The sequence below is a fragment of the Phacochoerus africanus genome, chromosome 3 (genome assembly GCF_016906955.1).
Source record: "Phacochoerus africanus isolate WHEZ1 chromosome 3, ROS_Pafr_v1, whole genome shotgun sequence".
NCBI lineage: Eukaryota > Metazoa > Chordata > Mammalia > Artiodactyla > Suidae > Phacochoerus > Phacochoerus africanus.
Window position 1 is genome coordinate 141,816,631 of NC_062546.1, and position 18,414 is coordinate 141,835,044.

The following is an 18,414-nucleotide window of genomic DNA, read 5'->3' on the forward strand; positions in this document are numbered from 1 at the left end:
CTTGGAAGACAGCAACCTTAATTAATATACACTGAAAATGAGATTACTTGTTTTTTTCTAAGTCCTTAAAAGACATTGATTTCACAGATGTTTAAATATTTAAAATGATAATCACAGTAGACAAAGTAATTTTAAAAATTCATACTTTGCTTCAATAAAAAGCCTAAGGTAACATTTCTTTAAATGCATTGTTTCTTTCTAATTAAAAATTTATTTATTTAGTTTACAGTGAGAAGCAGCTGTATGCGGGTGGTGTTTCTAGACAATATACATGATTTCCTGGTTAAAGTGACTTTGTGCTTAGTAGGCAAATTCTGTAACTTTCATCATTCTATTAAAACATCTAATTGTCATGAAATACTCTTTTTTTTTTTTTTTTCCTGGTTCTCCTCCTATCTCTTCTACTCATTTTCAAGGCTGCTTTCATTAGCCTCTTCGTCTTACCACTCTTTGAGTTGTTCCTTGGTTCCTGACCCTGTCTCATTTTTACCTTTTTTCCCATCACATCAACTATACCTATTCTTTGGTGATTCCCAAATATCTAGCTCCAATCTACAACTCCCTGATGAGCTGCAGACCTCAGTTTCTGTACATGCCTCAAACTCAATTATATAACTTTAATTCATTTTCTTCCTATCCAGAATTGTTCTCTTCCTGTGTTTTCCATTTTAGTTAATAGTACCACTGTTTACTCTTTGTAGAATGAGAGACTACTTTCATTTTCTACCTCCACAGCTCTTTCAAATCCTATAATTTCTCTAATGTAAATATTTCTCTAAGTTGACTCATTCTCTCCATCAGGCCATCTAATTTGACATATGCTAGAGTACTTCCGCTGTCTGTGAATAGGTGTTCTTGCCTCTAGTCTTGTTTCAGTCCCTTTCTTCTAGGAAGCAGCAGTGAATATTTTAAAATTCAAATCTAATATTATCACTATCCTGTTTAAAGTCTTTTCATTGCCCGGTCTAGGTGCTATAAATCAAGTGCTTTATAGATAACAAACAAGTAACATAAATAGTGATATTAATAACAACAGATGTTCACTGATTGCCATTGCCAGTCATTATTTTAAACATTTAATTAACCATATTTCACTTAATCCCTTTAAAGCAGGCAATATTATCCACATTTAACAGATAAAGAAATAAAATCAGAGTGTTTAACTAACTTACCTAAGATCAGAAGATTCAGAATTTAAATCTAAACAATTTGGCTTCATAGCCTAAGTTAATTCCTAACAGTAATGTATTCTGTTGACTCCTTGTCTTTAGTTTGATATAATTGGGAATTGGGGACTGGGACAAGTTAGAGAATGTATACTTGGCCAAAGAGGCCAGTTACTACTCAGCTCCAGATAATTGCTGGCAGGTAAGAATGTGGGCCAGTACTGTCAGATCTTCCTGTTTGTCAAGAGTCAGTAGAATTCTGGACTTTTACAAGAAATATTCTGTTTTTAAATATCAGTAACTGAAAGCAAAGCAGGATAAAGGCAAACCAAATATGTCTGTGGGCTACATTCAAACAGGTAGCCTTCAGTTTGCAACCTTTGGTCTTTGGCATAAAGATTACTTTTCTAGCTTTGTCTCTCAAAGCTCACTGCTTATAGTCTAGCTACACTGGACAATTTACAATTCGTGTTAAGTCCTGGGCTCTTTCAGTGGCCATTGCACAAATGCTTCCTCTGTCTGGAATTCCCCTTTCCTTGCCTTGTACCATCCTTGCCTTCCTTATTATGGCTTATTTCTTTGTATCATGCAAGACTAACACTCCTTGATGGGGCGGGTGGCTTTAAATTTTTTTATGCCCCGCCCTTAGTCTATATTAGTTCCTTTTCTATTTGCTCCCATTACACCCTGTACATACATATAGCCATCTGCCTCTCTCTCCCACTCTCCAGACTCTAAATCCTTATTATCTGTATCCTGGTATGTGTAAAATACCTAGGTATTAGGATTTATAGAAATCCATTTAGAGCTAGCTTAGAAGCACAAAGAAAGAGCACCAATGGATGTATACAACCAAACTGTAGGAGTTTATAGTCTTAGGGATGCCAGAAGTAGGGCTTCAGATGCTGGCAGGGTTCTTGCCATCTTGGGTCTATATTTCTTTCTGTAGATCTGTGGATCTGCTTCAGTCTTGCCTTAGATAGTCTCTGCCACAGACCTGGAACATGGCCGCTGATATTTCCAGACTCTCATCTTTACACCTTCCTTTATTTACCTCCAGTTAGAAAAATCCCAGGTAGGTACTCTGACTGGCTCAGCTTATCTCAAGTTCCCACCCCAGCCCTTCAACACTGATAAGAAACAGCATGTGTGTGTATGCACGTGCGCGCGTGCGCGCGCACACACACACACACACACACACACACAGAGAGAGAGAGAAATACAAAATAAGGCAAGAGGGGGTTCCTGTCATGGCTCAGTGGTTAACAACCTGACTAGTATCCATGAGGATGCGGGTTCAATCCCTGGCCTTGCTCAGTGGGTTAAGGATCCAGCATTGCTGTGAGCTGTGGTATAGGTCCCAGACACGACTTGGATCTGGCACTGCTGTGGCTGTGGTGTAGGCTGGTGACTGTAGCTCTGATTCGACTCCTAGCCAGGAAACCTTCACATGCCACTTTTGTAGCCCCAAGGAAACAATAAAATAAAATCAGGTGAGGTTTTTCTTAGGGCATAATTTTTAAGGTGTCTTCTGACTAATTTAAGAATTAGCCAGGCTTCGAAGTGGGAGTGTTTCCACTTGTACAGAGACCCAGTGGAACAATGCCATATATTTCCTTTAAAAAGATCAGTCTTGCTATAATAAACAACAACAACAAAAAAATTGCAAGGGGCTAAAGAAAAGTTAACAAGAAGACCTGACTGCTATCTTTTGAAAGACCTGCTACCAAAGTTGGCCATTAAGTAGTATCTGGGAGCTTTGATTTGGGGAGGTTTTCCACCATTCCCCTCATAAGAGTGGCTCTCTATGCCTAAACTGTATAAAGTAGTTTATGCTGAACATACCCGCTTTCTTCCTGGGAATCTAGAACTTTGGTATATGCTAGGCAGAGGGTACCTATGTGAGTGGCTCCTAATAAAAATCTTAGGCATAATCTCTTAAGAGCTTCCATGGTATATACTTCACACATGCTGTCACAGCACATTGCAGGGGGAATTAAGCATGTCCTGTGTGACTGTACAGAGAGAGGGTTCTGGACTTCACCCAATATCCCTTTTGCTTTTGATGATTTTTCTTTGTATCCTTTTGTGGCAATAAATCATGGGAGTATATGCTGAGTCTTGTTAGTGTTCCTAGTGAATCAGCAAATCTGGAGTTAGTCCTGGGGACCCGCAACACAAGTATTTATGCTACAGTTTATGGGTCTATGAAAGAAAGGATGGAAGTATGGTCTAGAGTATTGGAACTGGCTTGAGAGCTTTAAAAATAATTAACAGGATTTGGTGATTCTTTTAATGGGGAGATCAAGATACTTTCTTTTAATGGAAAGTATCAAGGATGTCAACAAGTTTCTGAATTTAGCAGCTGATTAATTGGAAGTAACCATTTACGAAGGGGAGTGGCATAATAGAAAGAATAATTGAATTTGAATGATTTCTGTGGATTCAGGTTCAGAACTGGGTGCTTATTAGCTTTATCATCACAGGCACATCCTTTTGAAGCTCAGTTGTCCAGTTGTTATGAAGATTGAAAGGAAACATTTGAAAAAATTTTCTAAGTTATTAGATGTATTTAAATGTTAATTATGATGATTTAGCTACTGTTATTAATACCTATTATGTGCCAGAAGCTACCAGGCATTTTACGTGTTGTTATTACTATTCTTGCATTGTTATAGTTTTCACTGAGTTTTAAAATTCAATTAGAGTACTTAAAATATTGGGATTTCTTTCTTTCTTTCTCTTTCTTTCTTTCTTTCTTTCTTTCTTTCTTTCTTTCTTTCTTTCTTTCTTTCTTTCTTTCATTGTAGAAGTTCTGTATTGTATTATCCTTTAGAAGATATATATCAGATTAGAAGCAAAGTGTCAGTTTTAAGCCCTCAGACTCCCAGTCATTGTTTCTAAACACATGATGTCCAGCAAGTGATTTTCCAAGATTACACAGCTATTCTGAGGTTGAGTGGCCTTAGTACTGAGGTCTTCTAAAACAGAGCACACTTTCCAATATGCTAAATGCCTCTCATCTGCATAGTATGTAAATGAATAAAGAAAATTTGCTTTCATAATTCCAGATCTGTTGGGTAGCGAATATAATATCACATTATTATTTTATAACAAGTGTTGAATAAAAACCAATTACATCTGCAAGAAAAGGCATATGTGTATATATGTGTGTAAAAAGTGTTATATATGTGTGTGTAAAAAGTGTTGAATATATATATGTGTAAAAAGTGTTGAATATATATATGTGTAAAAAGTGTTGAATATATATATATGTAACAAGTGTTGAATAAAAATCAATTACATCTGCAAGAAAAGGCATATGTGTAAATATATATATATTTGGGAAATTATCTTGAGTACAAACTGTCCAGATTCTGAAGAAATAATGATCTTCTGTTTCTCTTCTAGACCACTTCACCTGCATCGTGAAGGTGCTTTTTACCCTACTGTACACGCAAGGCCTTGTGGCACTTTCAGTTAAATGCAGTGAGGAAGATAGGTCAGCCTGGAAACACACGGGAGCTCTCAAAAAGGTCAGTATCTTATCTGAATTTGTCATTTAGTAGTTTGGTGAACTATTTAAGTTGTGTTATGAGTGAATGAGATTAGATGTTTGAAAGACAAAATCAATTATTAACAGTGTATTAATGGGAAATGGAGCACCTTCTGGCTAAAACAGTTAATAATGTTTTCCTTATACAATGAGGACTTCTGCATCCATCTCTAAACCTTGGCCTCTTTCCCTTTTTATTTGGGCAGTTTCGTTTCGCTTTTGCTACAAGCCTTAAACTTTGAAAAGGTATAAAAATTGAAGCAAGTAATAAAATGTATGTAGACTTAAACTGTTTTGCTTATCCGTCATTTTTTTTCTTCCCCTTGCTCCATCCGCAATCATAATCCAAAGATCGCTTTTGACTCACCACTTACAGATTTTAAAAATCCTAGCTTTTTCTTAATTATACTTCTTTAAAAACTGCTTTTTCCCATGTTAAAAAATATATATGTATAAGTTGTTAGTAAATTTAAAGGCATTCTCTTTAAGTTAAAATTATGTGGACAATTTAGAAAAATCGTGCAAGTTTAGTTAAATGTTAGTATTTTCAGTGGCTTGAAAACAAATGAGATACTGTGGAACCAAAGAACTGAATGAGTAATTTGGCTTAGAGATAAGTGAAATAGGGAGATTACTTCAGTGTTTATTTGGAGAAATCGGCAGGAAAAAGTAATACTTGTAGTGTTAGATTGAACCTTTTGTTTGGCTTAGACTTTTAAAGAGATTTTAAACTTCATTGAAAAGTTTCTGTTAAAATCATATCTACTTGTATTAAGGAGAGAAAAACAATTATAAATACTTATGTGTAAAAAAATTTAATATAGCATCGTGACAAAGTTTGTTATATCCTAATTTAGAGATATTGGTGGTTGGCCATTGTACCTGAGTACTAGGCCAAGCTCTTGCCACTCAATAGAGATATTACTTTTTTGGTCAAGACATAAAGCTCTCTGAACCTCAGCCTTCTCAAAGGTAAATGAGAGGTTTAAAACATATGATTTATAAGGTCCCCTCTATTTCTAAAATTCTGTTATTCTAAATAACAAAATTAATTTCTATCTCTTCTTTCAATGATTTTTCTTCCTTCTTTCTAGTTGTTTCTGGGATAATTTTGCCTTCTCTAATTATCTTTCTTTTTTCTAAATGTTCTTTCAGTTTCTCTGTACTCTAATCTGTTATTTGGATTGTTTGTATTCAAATCAAGTGTAACAAATCTTATGCTGCGTCATTGTTTAAATGTTTCCTTAGTAAGTTGTCTAATCATGAAGCAGTACACATTTAAAACACTTTCTGATATAATTTGGGTCTAAATCTATTCATCTGACTTCTCATTAAAATGAGACTTCCTGACAGAAAATTAGACAATTGTAAGTCTATGATGGAAGGAACATGAAGTAATTTGGAAAACTCTTCTGTCGGTTTTCTTTTTTAATTTGGTAATTGTTAGCTGTTTTTAAAAAATACTTAAAGCATTTGAGTCAGATTCTTATCAGAACATAAATTGGAAATTTATAGCTATATAAATTGCTCTAATGAATGAAAACAAAAAATTATGACAGTCTATATGTTGGTTTACCACATTATTAGCTTTTTCTACTATAGATCTAAACATTTAGATAAGTGACAGGTTGTAAATAATAGCAGCAGCAATATTTATGAATAATGAAATATCACTGTATTCTCTATCATTCATTCTTTTATGTATGTATGTATGTATGTATTTTTGCTTTTTAGGGTCATACCTGCAGCATATGGAAGTTCCCAGACCAGGAGTCGAATTAGAGCTGCAGCTGCCAGCCTCTGCCACAGCCACAGCAATGTAGGATCTGAGCTGCATCTGCGACCTACACCACAGCTCATGGCAATGCCAGATCCTTAATCCGCTGAGCAAAGACAGGGATCGAACCTGTGTCCTCATGGATACTAATCAGGTTTGTTACTACTGAGCCACAAGAGGAACTCCTCATTCCTCCTTTTAAAAATTTCCTTTTTCTTTTACCTCTTCCTCCTCTCTTTCCCATCCTTATTTTCTTTCTTCATTGAGTCTTACTCATTTCATGTTTGTAATTCCTTATCCTCAGGTATGATAATTCCAATGATAATAGATCTTATCTAGTAAAATAAAATTCATAGGTACTATGTGTTTTCAGAGGGATGTTAGAGTTAATTTGATAATGAGGTTTAATTGCACTGGAAAAATCATTTCAGTTATTATACATTGTGTTCTTTTTGTTAGTGGAATTTCTATTAAAAGAGTATTAACACATCAGGATTTCTTAATCTGGGGTCCTTTGTTTCGTTTTGTTTTGCTGGGGAGTAGGACCGTAGAATCCAGCAAATACTCAAAAGGTCTGCCACCTCTAAAAGTTTAAGAGGTGCTATAATTTGGACAAAGCATCTACCCAGCACAGCATCTATTGCATCTTTCAACCCTTAATTCTTTTATTTTACTCACATACCTTTGCCACTTTTCCAATAGGATTCTCCTGATTGTGATCCTAGGTCTTTCATCTGTGGTCTCAGAAATCCTCTTCCTAAGCTTTACTTCTTAAAAAAAAAAAAAAAAAAAAAAAAAAAGCTTTGCTTCTTAAAGCTTATCTTCTTAAGCTTTACCAAAAAGCCTATTCTTTGCTTTATTCAAATATTGCTTATATAAAATATGGTTTTCTAAGGCTGTTTATATATGAAGTAAAATTATTTCCTTAATCTAATACTCTTTGAGTGAGAAGAGTTAATGTAAAACAATGAATACTACATTGTGTTTGGCTTTCTGATCTGATATAGTGTCTTCTATGTGTAAAAGAAGTCCTTAAAAGGTATTTCATAATAATAATTTAAAAGCTAATTATCACTCAGTAACTTCCTTGCATGATCTACGTACCATTTGTTTTTATTGAAGGATATTTTTCCCATAATCAGAAAGTATTATACTTGAAATACTTTTCTGTTGTTATGCTCTGTAAATCTTTTACTTAAAAGAGTATATTGAATTAGACTTTTAGGCTGAATTGTATTTTTTCACAACCTTAAATATATTGCATTGATTAATAAGCAGCAAACCTGTCTAATATTTTCTTTTGTGTTGCCTATTCAAGAACCACTCTGATTAAGTCATTTCTAAAAACATATGTTGCTGTTTTGATATTCAGTGGCATATTGTTTCTTGCAAATTGTATAACCTATATGTCATCATATTTGACAAGTAATCATCCTGTTGATTAATTATGCAGGGGTGTGGTAGGCCATGTGATATAAGGATATCAGTTGTAGAGTCAGAGTCTTTTTATAGTTTATCAGGATATGATAAAACTACAGGGCTGCATTATATGACAGAAAGCTGGGGGGTCATTTAAAGATAGTGCAAAGAACTCACTATTAAAAGAGGTGCATGTAGGAGTTCCTGTCGTGGCGCAGTGGTTAACGAATCCGACTAGGAACCATGAGGTTGCGGGTTCCGTCCCTGCCCTTGCTCAGTGGGTTAACGATCCGGCGTTGCCGTGAGCTGTGATGTAGGTTGCAGACGCGGCTTGGATCCCGCGTTGCTATGGCTCTGGCGTAGGCTGGCGGCTACAGCTCCGATTAGACCCCTAGCCTGGGAAACTCCATATGCCACGGGAGTGGCCCAAGAAATGTCAAAAAGACAAAAAAAAAAGAGGTGCATGTAGGCAAGTTCCAAGATAAAAACTCCATTACCAAAATAAATTCCATCAGTTAGCCAGCAAGTATTTAGTGCTCAGATTTTTGTTAGGTAGAGAGAGATATAGAAGACATAAAGTATAGTTCCTGATATTTTGAATTTACATTCTAATTGATGAAAGCACAATAACATGTGAGAAGGAAAGTATCATCAAATAACAAATTTGTGGGAGTTCCAGTCGTGGTGCAGCAGAAACGAATCCGACTAGGAACCATGAGGTTGCAGGTTTGATCCCTGGCCTCACTCAATGGGTTGAGGATCCGGCATTGCCCTGAGCTGTGGTGTAGGTTGCAGATGCGGCTCGGATCTGACGTTGCTGTGGCTGTGGCTTAGGCTGGCAACTGTAGCTCTGATTCAATCCCTAGCCTGGGAACCTCCATATGCTGCAGGTGAAAAAAAAAGCAAAAAAAAAAAGCAAAAAAAAGAAAAAAAAAAATTGTGGTCCCAACTATCAGTGCCTTAATAATTCAGGATAAATTTATATCCCACAGGGTTTACTCAATTCTTATATTTTACTATTTTAAAAATATAGTTAATGAATAGAATAAATGACATCACGTTTATTATTTTATTATAATTTTATTTTGCTATAATTTGCAACAATTTTAATGTCTCTGAACATAAAAAATGCATTTCATTGTGTAAAAATCTTATTGAAATAAATTTAAATTTATAAATAGCTTTATTTTTCCTTTCTTATAAAAATATAGAGTTGTTAACCTTAATCAATTTGTAGACTTATTAATGTTATCTGTAATTCTTTAATAAACACATTGTCCTATTTCATTTTTACATTAAATTGTTTTAGCAAATCTTATCCAAGGAGTTTGAGGGAATTGTAAAAGAAAAAACTTGTGGTCCATATTATACTTCATGCATATGTGATTTGTTCCACTATAATGAGTGTATATATACTTCTGTTGGCTTTTTTCACATCATACTGTAAATATTTTTTCACGTAGCTCAAATTTGTCATATTTACTGCCTATGAAATATTCTGATATGTCACAGACTTGTGGCTGCCAAAGGGGAGGGGAGAATGAGTGGGATGGATTGGGAGTTTGGGGTTAGTAGATGCAAACTGTTCTATTTAGAATGGGTAAGCAGTGAGGTCCTGTTATACAGTGCAGGGAACTATATCCAGTCTCTTGGGATAGACCATGAAGGAGGATAATACAAGAAAGGGAATGTGTGTATATGTATAACAGGTCACTTTGCTGTACAGCAGAAATTGGCACAACATTGTAAATCAAATATAGTTTAATAAAAAATTCTGATATGTCATAATTTAGGTAACTGCACTTTGATTGGTCATTTCTAATTTTTCATTATTATAGTGCTTCATTGAATGTCATGGGCCTATAGCTATTTTTTTCTTTTTAGATTTTTTCCTTAGGAAGAATTTCGAGGGGTGAGAATTCTTGGGACAAAAGATATGATTTAGATATGTTCATTTACACATACATTATATGGTGTCTTTTAAAGAAGTATTAGAATAGCTTTAATCACTTACCCAATTTCATTGTGAATCCGGAGGCATACTGTTGTACACAGATTTTGAGAAAGTGAAGTTTACTTGCTTGAAAAACAATGTAATCACAATTATACTCATTTAAAAGTGTTTTTTCCAATATAAATGTTTTTGTAATTTTCAGTGACTGATTAAACTAATTTTTAATTGTTTTCCAGAATATATGTGATGCAGAAAAATCTCATGAAGTGTTATTGAGCTTTGTGATAAGTGAACTATCTAAAGGAAAGTTATACCATGAAGAAGGAACTCAGGAGTGTACAATGGTATGCTCTCTCTAAGACTAGATGTAGTGGTTATTTAAAAATTTAGATATTCTTGCCATTGTGAGTGTAATTTTTTAAGCTATGTCTGTTATAGAATGAATTGTTTAGATTTTCTTTTTTAACTTTAGGTTAGCCCTATTGCTTGGTCTCCTGAATCCATGGAAAAATATTTACAAGACTTCTGCTTACCTTTCCTCAGAATCACCAGCCTTCTCCAGCACCACCTTTTTGGGGAAGATTTACCTAGCTGCCAGGTATAATTTGGGATAGAGAGTAGAGAACCTTAAAAAAAAACCCAATTAGCTAATTTTAAAAAATATACTGATATATAATATAATAATCTGTATCCCGAACTGTCATACAAATGTACATTAATTTAGCTCAAAGACATATTTAGAATATTTACTGTCATTGTTACTTTTGTATTTGTTAGCATTCAAACAAATATTTTCATGATAGTATTAATATTAGTATTTTATATTAGAGGAGTTTTGGATTAGATTTGTGATAATAAATGCCCAGCACTTGAACAGAAGATAGTGTTCATATTGATATATTTGTCATTATTTTTGTCATATTGATATATTTATCACTAGTCATAACTGGCTTGTAATAACCTTTTTAAAGGATATTATGTTAATGCTGGCCAGAAAGCTGGTTGGTCAAAGATATGATGGTATTTATGTAATTTTAGAATTGCAGAATATTCTTGGATGAATGATTATCATGGGTTTAATCTATTTTGTAAAACTGTGGGCCAGTGTGAGTAGGCAAGACAGTGACACAGTAGGAAACCAGAAGGTAAGTAAACCAAACTTTGTTTATAGGATTATGATCCTGACATTATCTGCCATTTGTTTCCAGGGAATTTGATATGAGAAGTACGACACATATTTATGGTCTTTGAAGCCTACATGCAGTATGTCAGAATTAAGTCATTAATCATTCCTTCTCTCTTAAATAATTGACAATGCATTAAATAGTTTAAATTCCTTGTTTTTTTATCAAGTGATTAAGGATAAACTCTGCACATTTGTTCCCAAACATTCTATTTAGAGTTCTAAGATAAGGAACAAATTTAAAATATTGATGTATTAGATATTTTCTTTCATAGTTATTTACTTTAAAATTTGAACTTAAAAGTGTATTTCCTTCTGGCATATGAGCATCTTCAAGCATGGAAGAGGTTAACCAAGCAGAATCTCTACTTCCTTTATCAGCTTGGCTTTCTTCACATTAAAAAGCTAAAGGCTGTGGTTCTTTGTGCTCTTGTTACCTAATTGTTTATTTTGTCATGTGTTTTTATTGGAGGGTATTTTTCTCCCGTAATAAAGTACCTGGAAGCAGAAGCTCTTGAATTGGTCATGAAAGTTAGTCTGGGGCTTGGGCATACAGTGATGCCTGTGGAGGAGCAGTAGGAGTAGTTTAGACCAAGGAAGAAACTCAACAGTTAGGAGACATGGAAAGGAACAGGGTGACATAGTGTCAGAAGGTAAATGAAGGGGAAGTTGTGATGGATCCTGAATTTCACATGAAGGAATTTGGACCACTGAAAGATTTTTGAACAAAAATGTGACATTCAAATTGTATTTCAGCATAAAACCTCATCCTAATGTAAGACATTTTGTGAGTTGTGAGGAGTGGAGGAACTGGGAACAGAAGAGCCAGTTGGGGAAGGACATATTAGAAGAAGATAAGAAGCATTTAAAGATTTCATAGATGGAGTAGTAAGGATTTGATAGCTAGTTCAACATGCGAAAATCAAGGGAGAAGAAAGAAGCATGCTGTACTTGGGTTTTAAGCCTGGGAGATTTGAACCTTTGTGGTACAGTTATATTAGAGGAGGAATATGGGCCAGTTTTGTGGGGGCCCAAGTGAAAGTATTTTGCATATGTTTAAGTTGAAGGGTTAAACTATATGAGTTAAGCAGATATATTCAATTGGAAAAAATTGGACTATATGAGTTAAGTGGATATATTCAATTGGAAAAAAGTAAGATATAACTTTAGATAGAAATTTGCTCTTTTTGTTTAGATTTCTGTCATCTGTGTAATCTTTTTGCTTTTTACATATATATGTAATATATAAAATATATGTAATTACAGAAATATATGAATATATAATATAAAAATACAGATAGATATTTGCTTGCTTTCATACTTTATTCACTTTGGCTTGTTTCTGTTAATCATGGCAATAAGATATAGATGGGTATAATGTTATGCACACTTTTAACTTTTGTGGATTTGATATTTTTTTCTTGATGTCACTTTCATTTAGAGTATTTTTTTTGTCTTTTTTTGCTATTTCTTTGAGCCGCTCCAACGGCATATGGAGGTTCCCAGGCTAGGGGTCAAATCGGAGCTGTAGCCGCCAGCCTACGCCAGAGCCACAGCAACGCGGGATCCCAGCCGTGTCTGCAACCTACACCACAGCTCACTGCAACGCCGGATCCTTAACCCACTGAGCAAGGGCAGGGACGGAACCCGCTACCTCATGGTTCCTAGTTGGATTCGTTAACCATTGAGCCACGACGGGAACTCCCATTTAGAGTATTTTGTTTCACCCATTCATATCTCATACTTTTAGCCAAAAAATGCTTTATTAAAATTTATTCTTTTATTTCTTTTGATTCTAATTGCAAATCTACTCATTCATCAGTTTTCTCTTAATGTTTTTTTTTCTGTATTTCTTAAGATTAACTCAAGAATTATTCATTTATAGCCCTTTGTTTCATTTGGGTGAGAAAAGACTTAACATTTATTTGTTTAGATACCTTTACAAAGCAATTTATAATGACTGGCTGTTTCTTCACCAGCTTATAAACGAGGTTCTCATTTTGCAGTGAGGAAATTGAAGGACGAAGATACTTCTCAGCTATTAAGAAATTGCTTCATTCATCTGATAGAAATCATATTGTTCTCCTTGTTCATTTCTTTACCTGAAATTATCTTTTTTCATTTTTGAGAGGAAAGATGAAGGTGCATGTGGATGGAATTCAGTTGATCATATTCTTCAGCTTATGGCATACCATGCATAATGCCTCTAATATTATTCTCCCTTTGTTCCCCACATACCTTAGCCATTACGTTCAGAAGTAATATGTTTGTATTGTGCTATACATCTTGTATTTTTCTTATGTTTTTTCCTACTAAATATTATATCATTTAGACCTAATCTTGTATCTCTAAATAATTCTTATTTCTGCATAGTTGGTATTCCAACATATGTATAGTCCACATTTTACTTACTCCTCATTGGTGAGCAGCTAGGCTGCTTCCAAATCCTTGCTATCATGAAAAAAAATAAACTACTGGAATGAAGGTAATGTTTTGTGTACTTTAAGCTTTCTCTGGGTTCTCTACCTATTTATGAGATTGTGGATCCATAGGATACATTCTGCCTCTTTGCTTTCTAACATGGCTGCTCAAGGTTCACATTCTCATCTATTTTCAGTGCATGAGGATTCTTGTTTTTTGCCCTGCACTTGCCGGCACTTTTTATTATCTAGTGTTCTAATATTTGCCAGTGAGATGGGGGTAAAGTATATCCTTATGGTTAATTTAATTTGCATTTCTCTAATATAAATGCAGTTGATCATCTACCCATGTATTTTTTTGACATTTAAATTTTCTTCTGTATATTTTCTACTCCTGTTCTTTGAGCATTTTTAAAAATTGGGTTTTCTGTTATTATCCTCCTGCTTTGTCAGTTTTACTCATCGTGGATATCTTTTCACAGATTTTTGTTTCTGTTGCCCTCTGTGGAACAGAAATATTTACTTTTAATATTGTCAGATCTATCACTTTTTAATTTATGACTTATGCTTTCAGAATCTTATTTTAAAAATCCTTCTGTAGTGTGAGATTATAAAATTACTTTGTATTTTCTTTTATTTTTATAGTTTTGATTTTTTATATTTTTACGTTTAGATTTTTTCATTCAATCTGGAGTTTATATGAAGTAAAGATTTGTTTTTTTCTGTATTTAATGAGTTTTCTTGACACTATTTACAAAATAACCTATTTATAAAATAACATAAATTTTGGATACTAACTTCAGATGCTAACATGTTTCCGTATTTCTGGATTCTTTATTGTATACTATTGAGGTATTTGTTAGTGAACTAGTAGCACAGTGTTTAATTACAGTGGTTTTATTGTAGACATTATATCTGGCAGAGTGAGCATTACTTCTTTCTTCCTTCTAACATCTTTTTTTTCTCAAATTTTTTTCCTGGTTAGCTATAGATGGACCTTTATTCTTAGATATAAAATTTTATAATCAGTTTTGTAAGTTTGTTTCCAAAATCCTACAAGCTGTTAGATGAGAATTTTCTTTGAATTTATAGTTTAAAGGCATTGAATGTAGTCTGTATGTCTATTCAGGACTTCTTTTAATATTTTCATAAAATTTAAAATTGTCATTTTAAAGTCAGGTATTCTTTATAAAGCTAATCCTAGAGGCTTTATAATTTTAATTTCTTTTTAAATGATATCTTATTTTTTGTAACGTTCTCTGATCACTCCTTGCTGGTATAGAATCATACTATTTTAGTATATGTGGTGCTGAAGTGAGCTCTAGAATAATACTGTTGATTTTGGGGTGTTCTCATGACTGAGTACTTGCCAAACTCTTCTTAATTCTAATAGTTTGCCTATTGATTCTTTTATTTATTCTGTGTATCATATCCTCTGAAAATAATGACAGTATTGTCCCTTCCTTTCAAATATCTATTTCTTTATTGTTGTCTTAATGCATGTCCAGTGCTATTTTGAGCAGTGAAAGTGATAGGCAATACCCTTTTTTTGTGTGCCCTACCCCAAAGAAAATGCTTTTAAAATTTCCTTTGTATGTCTTTTTGTTTGTAAATTGAATCATTGCAAATTGTATTTTCTTACCAGGCAGTTAAATTAGAGGTCAGTAACAGAAGGAAGTACACAAATACCCAGATGTGTGAGAATTAAGCAGTACCTTCTGAACAACTTATGGGTCAAAGCAGAAATCACATGGAAATCAAAAAACACTTAAACTGAGTGAAAATGAAAACACAACATAGAAAAATTGTGGAATGCCACTAAAATAGATTGGGAAGAGATACAGTGACAGATGCTTATATTTAAAAAGAAGAAAGATCTAAAATCCATTTATCTAAATTTTTACTTTAAAAAACTGGAGATAAAACAAATTAAATCCAAAGCAAGTAAAAGAAAGGAAAAGAGAGCAAAAATCACTGAAGTAGTAATGCAGAAACAGAGAAAATTAGTCCAAAATCTGGTTCTTTGCAAAGATCTGTAATGGATACATTAATGGGTACATTTAAATGTCAGGAGCTCAGCTGAGCTGGGAGAGAGAGAACTGAGCTGGTAGATGTTGGGGTGGCTGATTAAAGCAGCAAGCCAAAAATGAAAGAGTTAATCCTTTCATCACTCACCATAATGGTTCAAGCAGAGAAAATGCCGATTCTCCCTGTTCCATCACCCTCAAGGAGTGAAATGGCATACTAGTTGAGGATCGGGTGGATCAGCACAGATGTGGGAGTCTGCTAAGGGAGCCTCAAATAGAAGGCTCTGGCAGTGTTATGGACTCTGAGGTGGAGAGAAGGTGAAGGGGTAGAGATAGGAGTGGGAAGGTACTGGGTACTGAGTCAGAGTGAGAAAGTTTGATTCTTGTGCAAGGCCTCAGATAAAGAGGCCTAGGAATAAAGGTACAGGGCTAGGAGTGTAGTATGTGAAGGAGCATGACTGGCCAGGGGGCCTGACACTGTGACTGCAAATCGCTTCAGAGATGGCAGTGCACTGACTGTGTGCCAAGTCTGATGGAGGGAGGATAGTTTTCACTATGAGTCCTGCAAAGTGAAAACCTTTGTATAGCCTGTAGTTAGGCCTGAAAAATCACACACAGGCTTTTAAGCAAAAGCCAGACTCCTCGCTAGATTGATTATATAAAGAGAGAGAGAGAGAAAGAACAAATTGAATGAAGGAGGAAATGTTCTCCAGAACCATAAGAAAATATTATGAATAACATTTGCAAATGAATTTGATAATATAGATAAATGAATAAATTCATTGAAAGATACAAATTGCTAAAACTGACTCAAGAAGAAATAGAAAATTTTGAATAGCTCTATATTGAGTAAGAATTGATTTAGCTATTAAGCTTCTATAATATCCTTCTAGAAAAGATTGACAACTTTATAACAAACTCTTTTAGAAAACAGAGTTTCTAAATGCTGTGTGCACACTCCATACTCATTTTCTGAGGCCAGTTTTACCCAGATACCCAAACGAGGCAGCATGAGAAAAGAAAACCACACTTCTATATCTCTCTTGAACGTAGAAGCAAAAGACTTAACAAAATAGCACCAATGAAAAGGATAATACATCATGACTAAAGTCCTTCGGTTTATCCTAGGAATGTACAATAGTTCAACAACAATAAAATCAATAAACTTAATTTACCATATTAATAGAATTTGATTTTTTAAAAGCTTATGGTCACCTCAGTAGTCATTTGACAAAATTTAACACCCTTTCATGGTAAAAATCACTTAAAGCAACAAAGGAATAGAATGGAAATTCTGATAAAGGGCACCTATGAAAAACCCATAGCTAATGCCAAACTTAAGAATAAAGAGAGAAAGCTTGCCCCTTAAGATCAGGGACAAGACAAGGATGTCTGGCCTTGTCACATCTTTTAAGGTTGACATTATATGAGGTTCTAGAAAGAGCATTTAGGCAAGAAAAAGAAATGAGTCATCTAGATTGGAAAGGAAGAGGGAAAACAGTTTCTTTCTTTCCATGATCTGTTTGTGGAAAATTGCGAAGGATCTCCAAAGAACTATTAGAGCTAATACGCATGTTCAGCAAGGTTGAAGGATACATGAAAAATGTAAAAAAAAATAAATAAAATCGTGTTTATGTGCAATAGCAATGAGCAGTTAAATGAAATTAAAATAATTCCATTTGCTCTAGGTTGATAATGCTCTGGAATTAGTGGGTGATGGTTGCACAATTTTATAAATATACTAAAACTCATTAAATTGTATGTTTTAAAAGGGTGCATTTTAGGGTATATGAATTATCTCAAAAATATATTGCAAAATGCTTAAATGCAGAATATATCAAGAACTCTTATAACACAGTAATAAAAAAGCACAAAGTTGAGCAAAATATTTGAACAGGCACTTCTCATCAGAGTATACATGAGTGACCAACAGTACATGAAAAATTCAGTGTTTAACATCATTATTGATTAGAGGAGTACAAATTAATGTTACAAGTATTGGTGAGAATCTGGAGTACCTGGAACTCTCATTCATTTGCTGGTGGGAATGCAAAATGGTATAGTCAAATTTGGGAAAAGTTTGACAGCTTCTTTAAAAAGTTAAGCACACATTTACAGTACAACCCACAACTAAATAGGTATCTATAAAAAAAAGAATTTATGTCCATATAAAGACTTTTAAATGAATGTTCATAACAGACTAATTTTTAGTAGTCAAAAACTGGAAACAACCCAGAATTCTGTCAAGAAGTGAATGTATGAACAAAAGGTAATGTATTCATTCAGTGGAATACCACGCAGCAATAAGAAGAAATGGACTGCATATACACACAGTAACATGAAGCTCAAAATAAGCTAAGAACAAGGCCAAGCACAAAAGGCTGCATACTGTATGACTATTTATATGAAATTAAAAAAAAATTCCAAAACTAAAGTGGCAGAAAGCCGATTAGTAGTTGCTTGGGGCCAGGAGTAGGGGCTGGAATTGATTGCAAAGGAGCACAAAAGAATTTTGAAGGGGAATGGAATTATTCAGTGGTTACATGATCATATATTTACCAAAATTCATCAGACTACACTTAAAATGGGTGAATTTTATGGTATGTAAATTATACCTCAATAAAGTTAGCTTTTAAGATGCCTTACTTATGTATCTGTACAAATGGGGGGGTTGGGGCCTCATTTCTAGTGATGTAAAAAATGAGCACCTTTTACAACCTGCATGTCATTTGCTTTTGCATCTATATTTCTTCTTTATAGCTTATTTCAGCATTTTGTACTTAATCCACATAATTAGTTCAGTTTTGCAAACAGGTGTTTGTTGATTGTCTGCTATGTGCCAAGCACTAGGAGGACAGAGCCCCTATCCCAGAGATTATTCCACACAGTCTTAAAGGAAAGGCCAATTTATT

General features: G+C 34.2%; 1 protein-coding gene across 4 annotated transcripts in view; it reads left to right on the forward strand.

Moving 5' to 3' along the window:
* UBR3 (ubiquitin protein ligase E3 component n-recognin 3) overlaps positions 1-18,414 on the forward strand; it is a 221,850-nt gene that overhangs the window by 194,876 nt on the left and 8,560 nt on the right. For all 4 annotated transcript variants that reach the window (XM_047772845.1, XM_047772846.1, XM_047772847.1 and 1 more), the window contains 3 exons: positions 4,578-4,702; positions 10,109-10,216; positions 10,345-10,470. In XM_047772845.1, the coding sequence (XP_047628801.1) occupies positions 4,578-4,702; positions 10,109-10,216; positions 10,345-10,470 (359 nt within the window). The remainder of the gene's footprint in view (positions 1-4,577; positions 4,703-10,108; positions 10,217-10,344; positions 10,471-18,414) is intronic.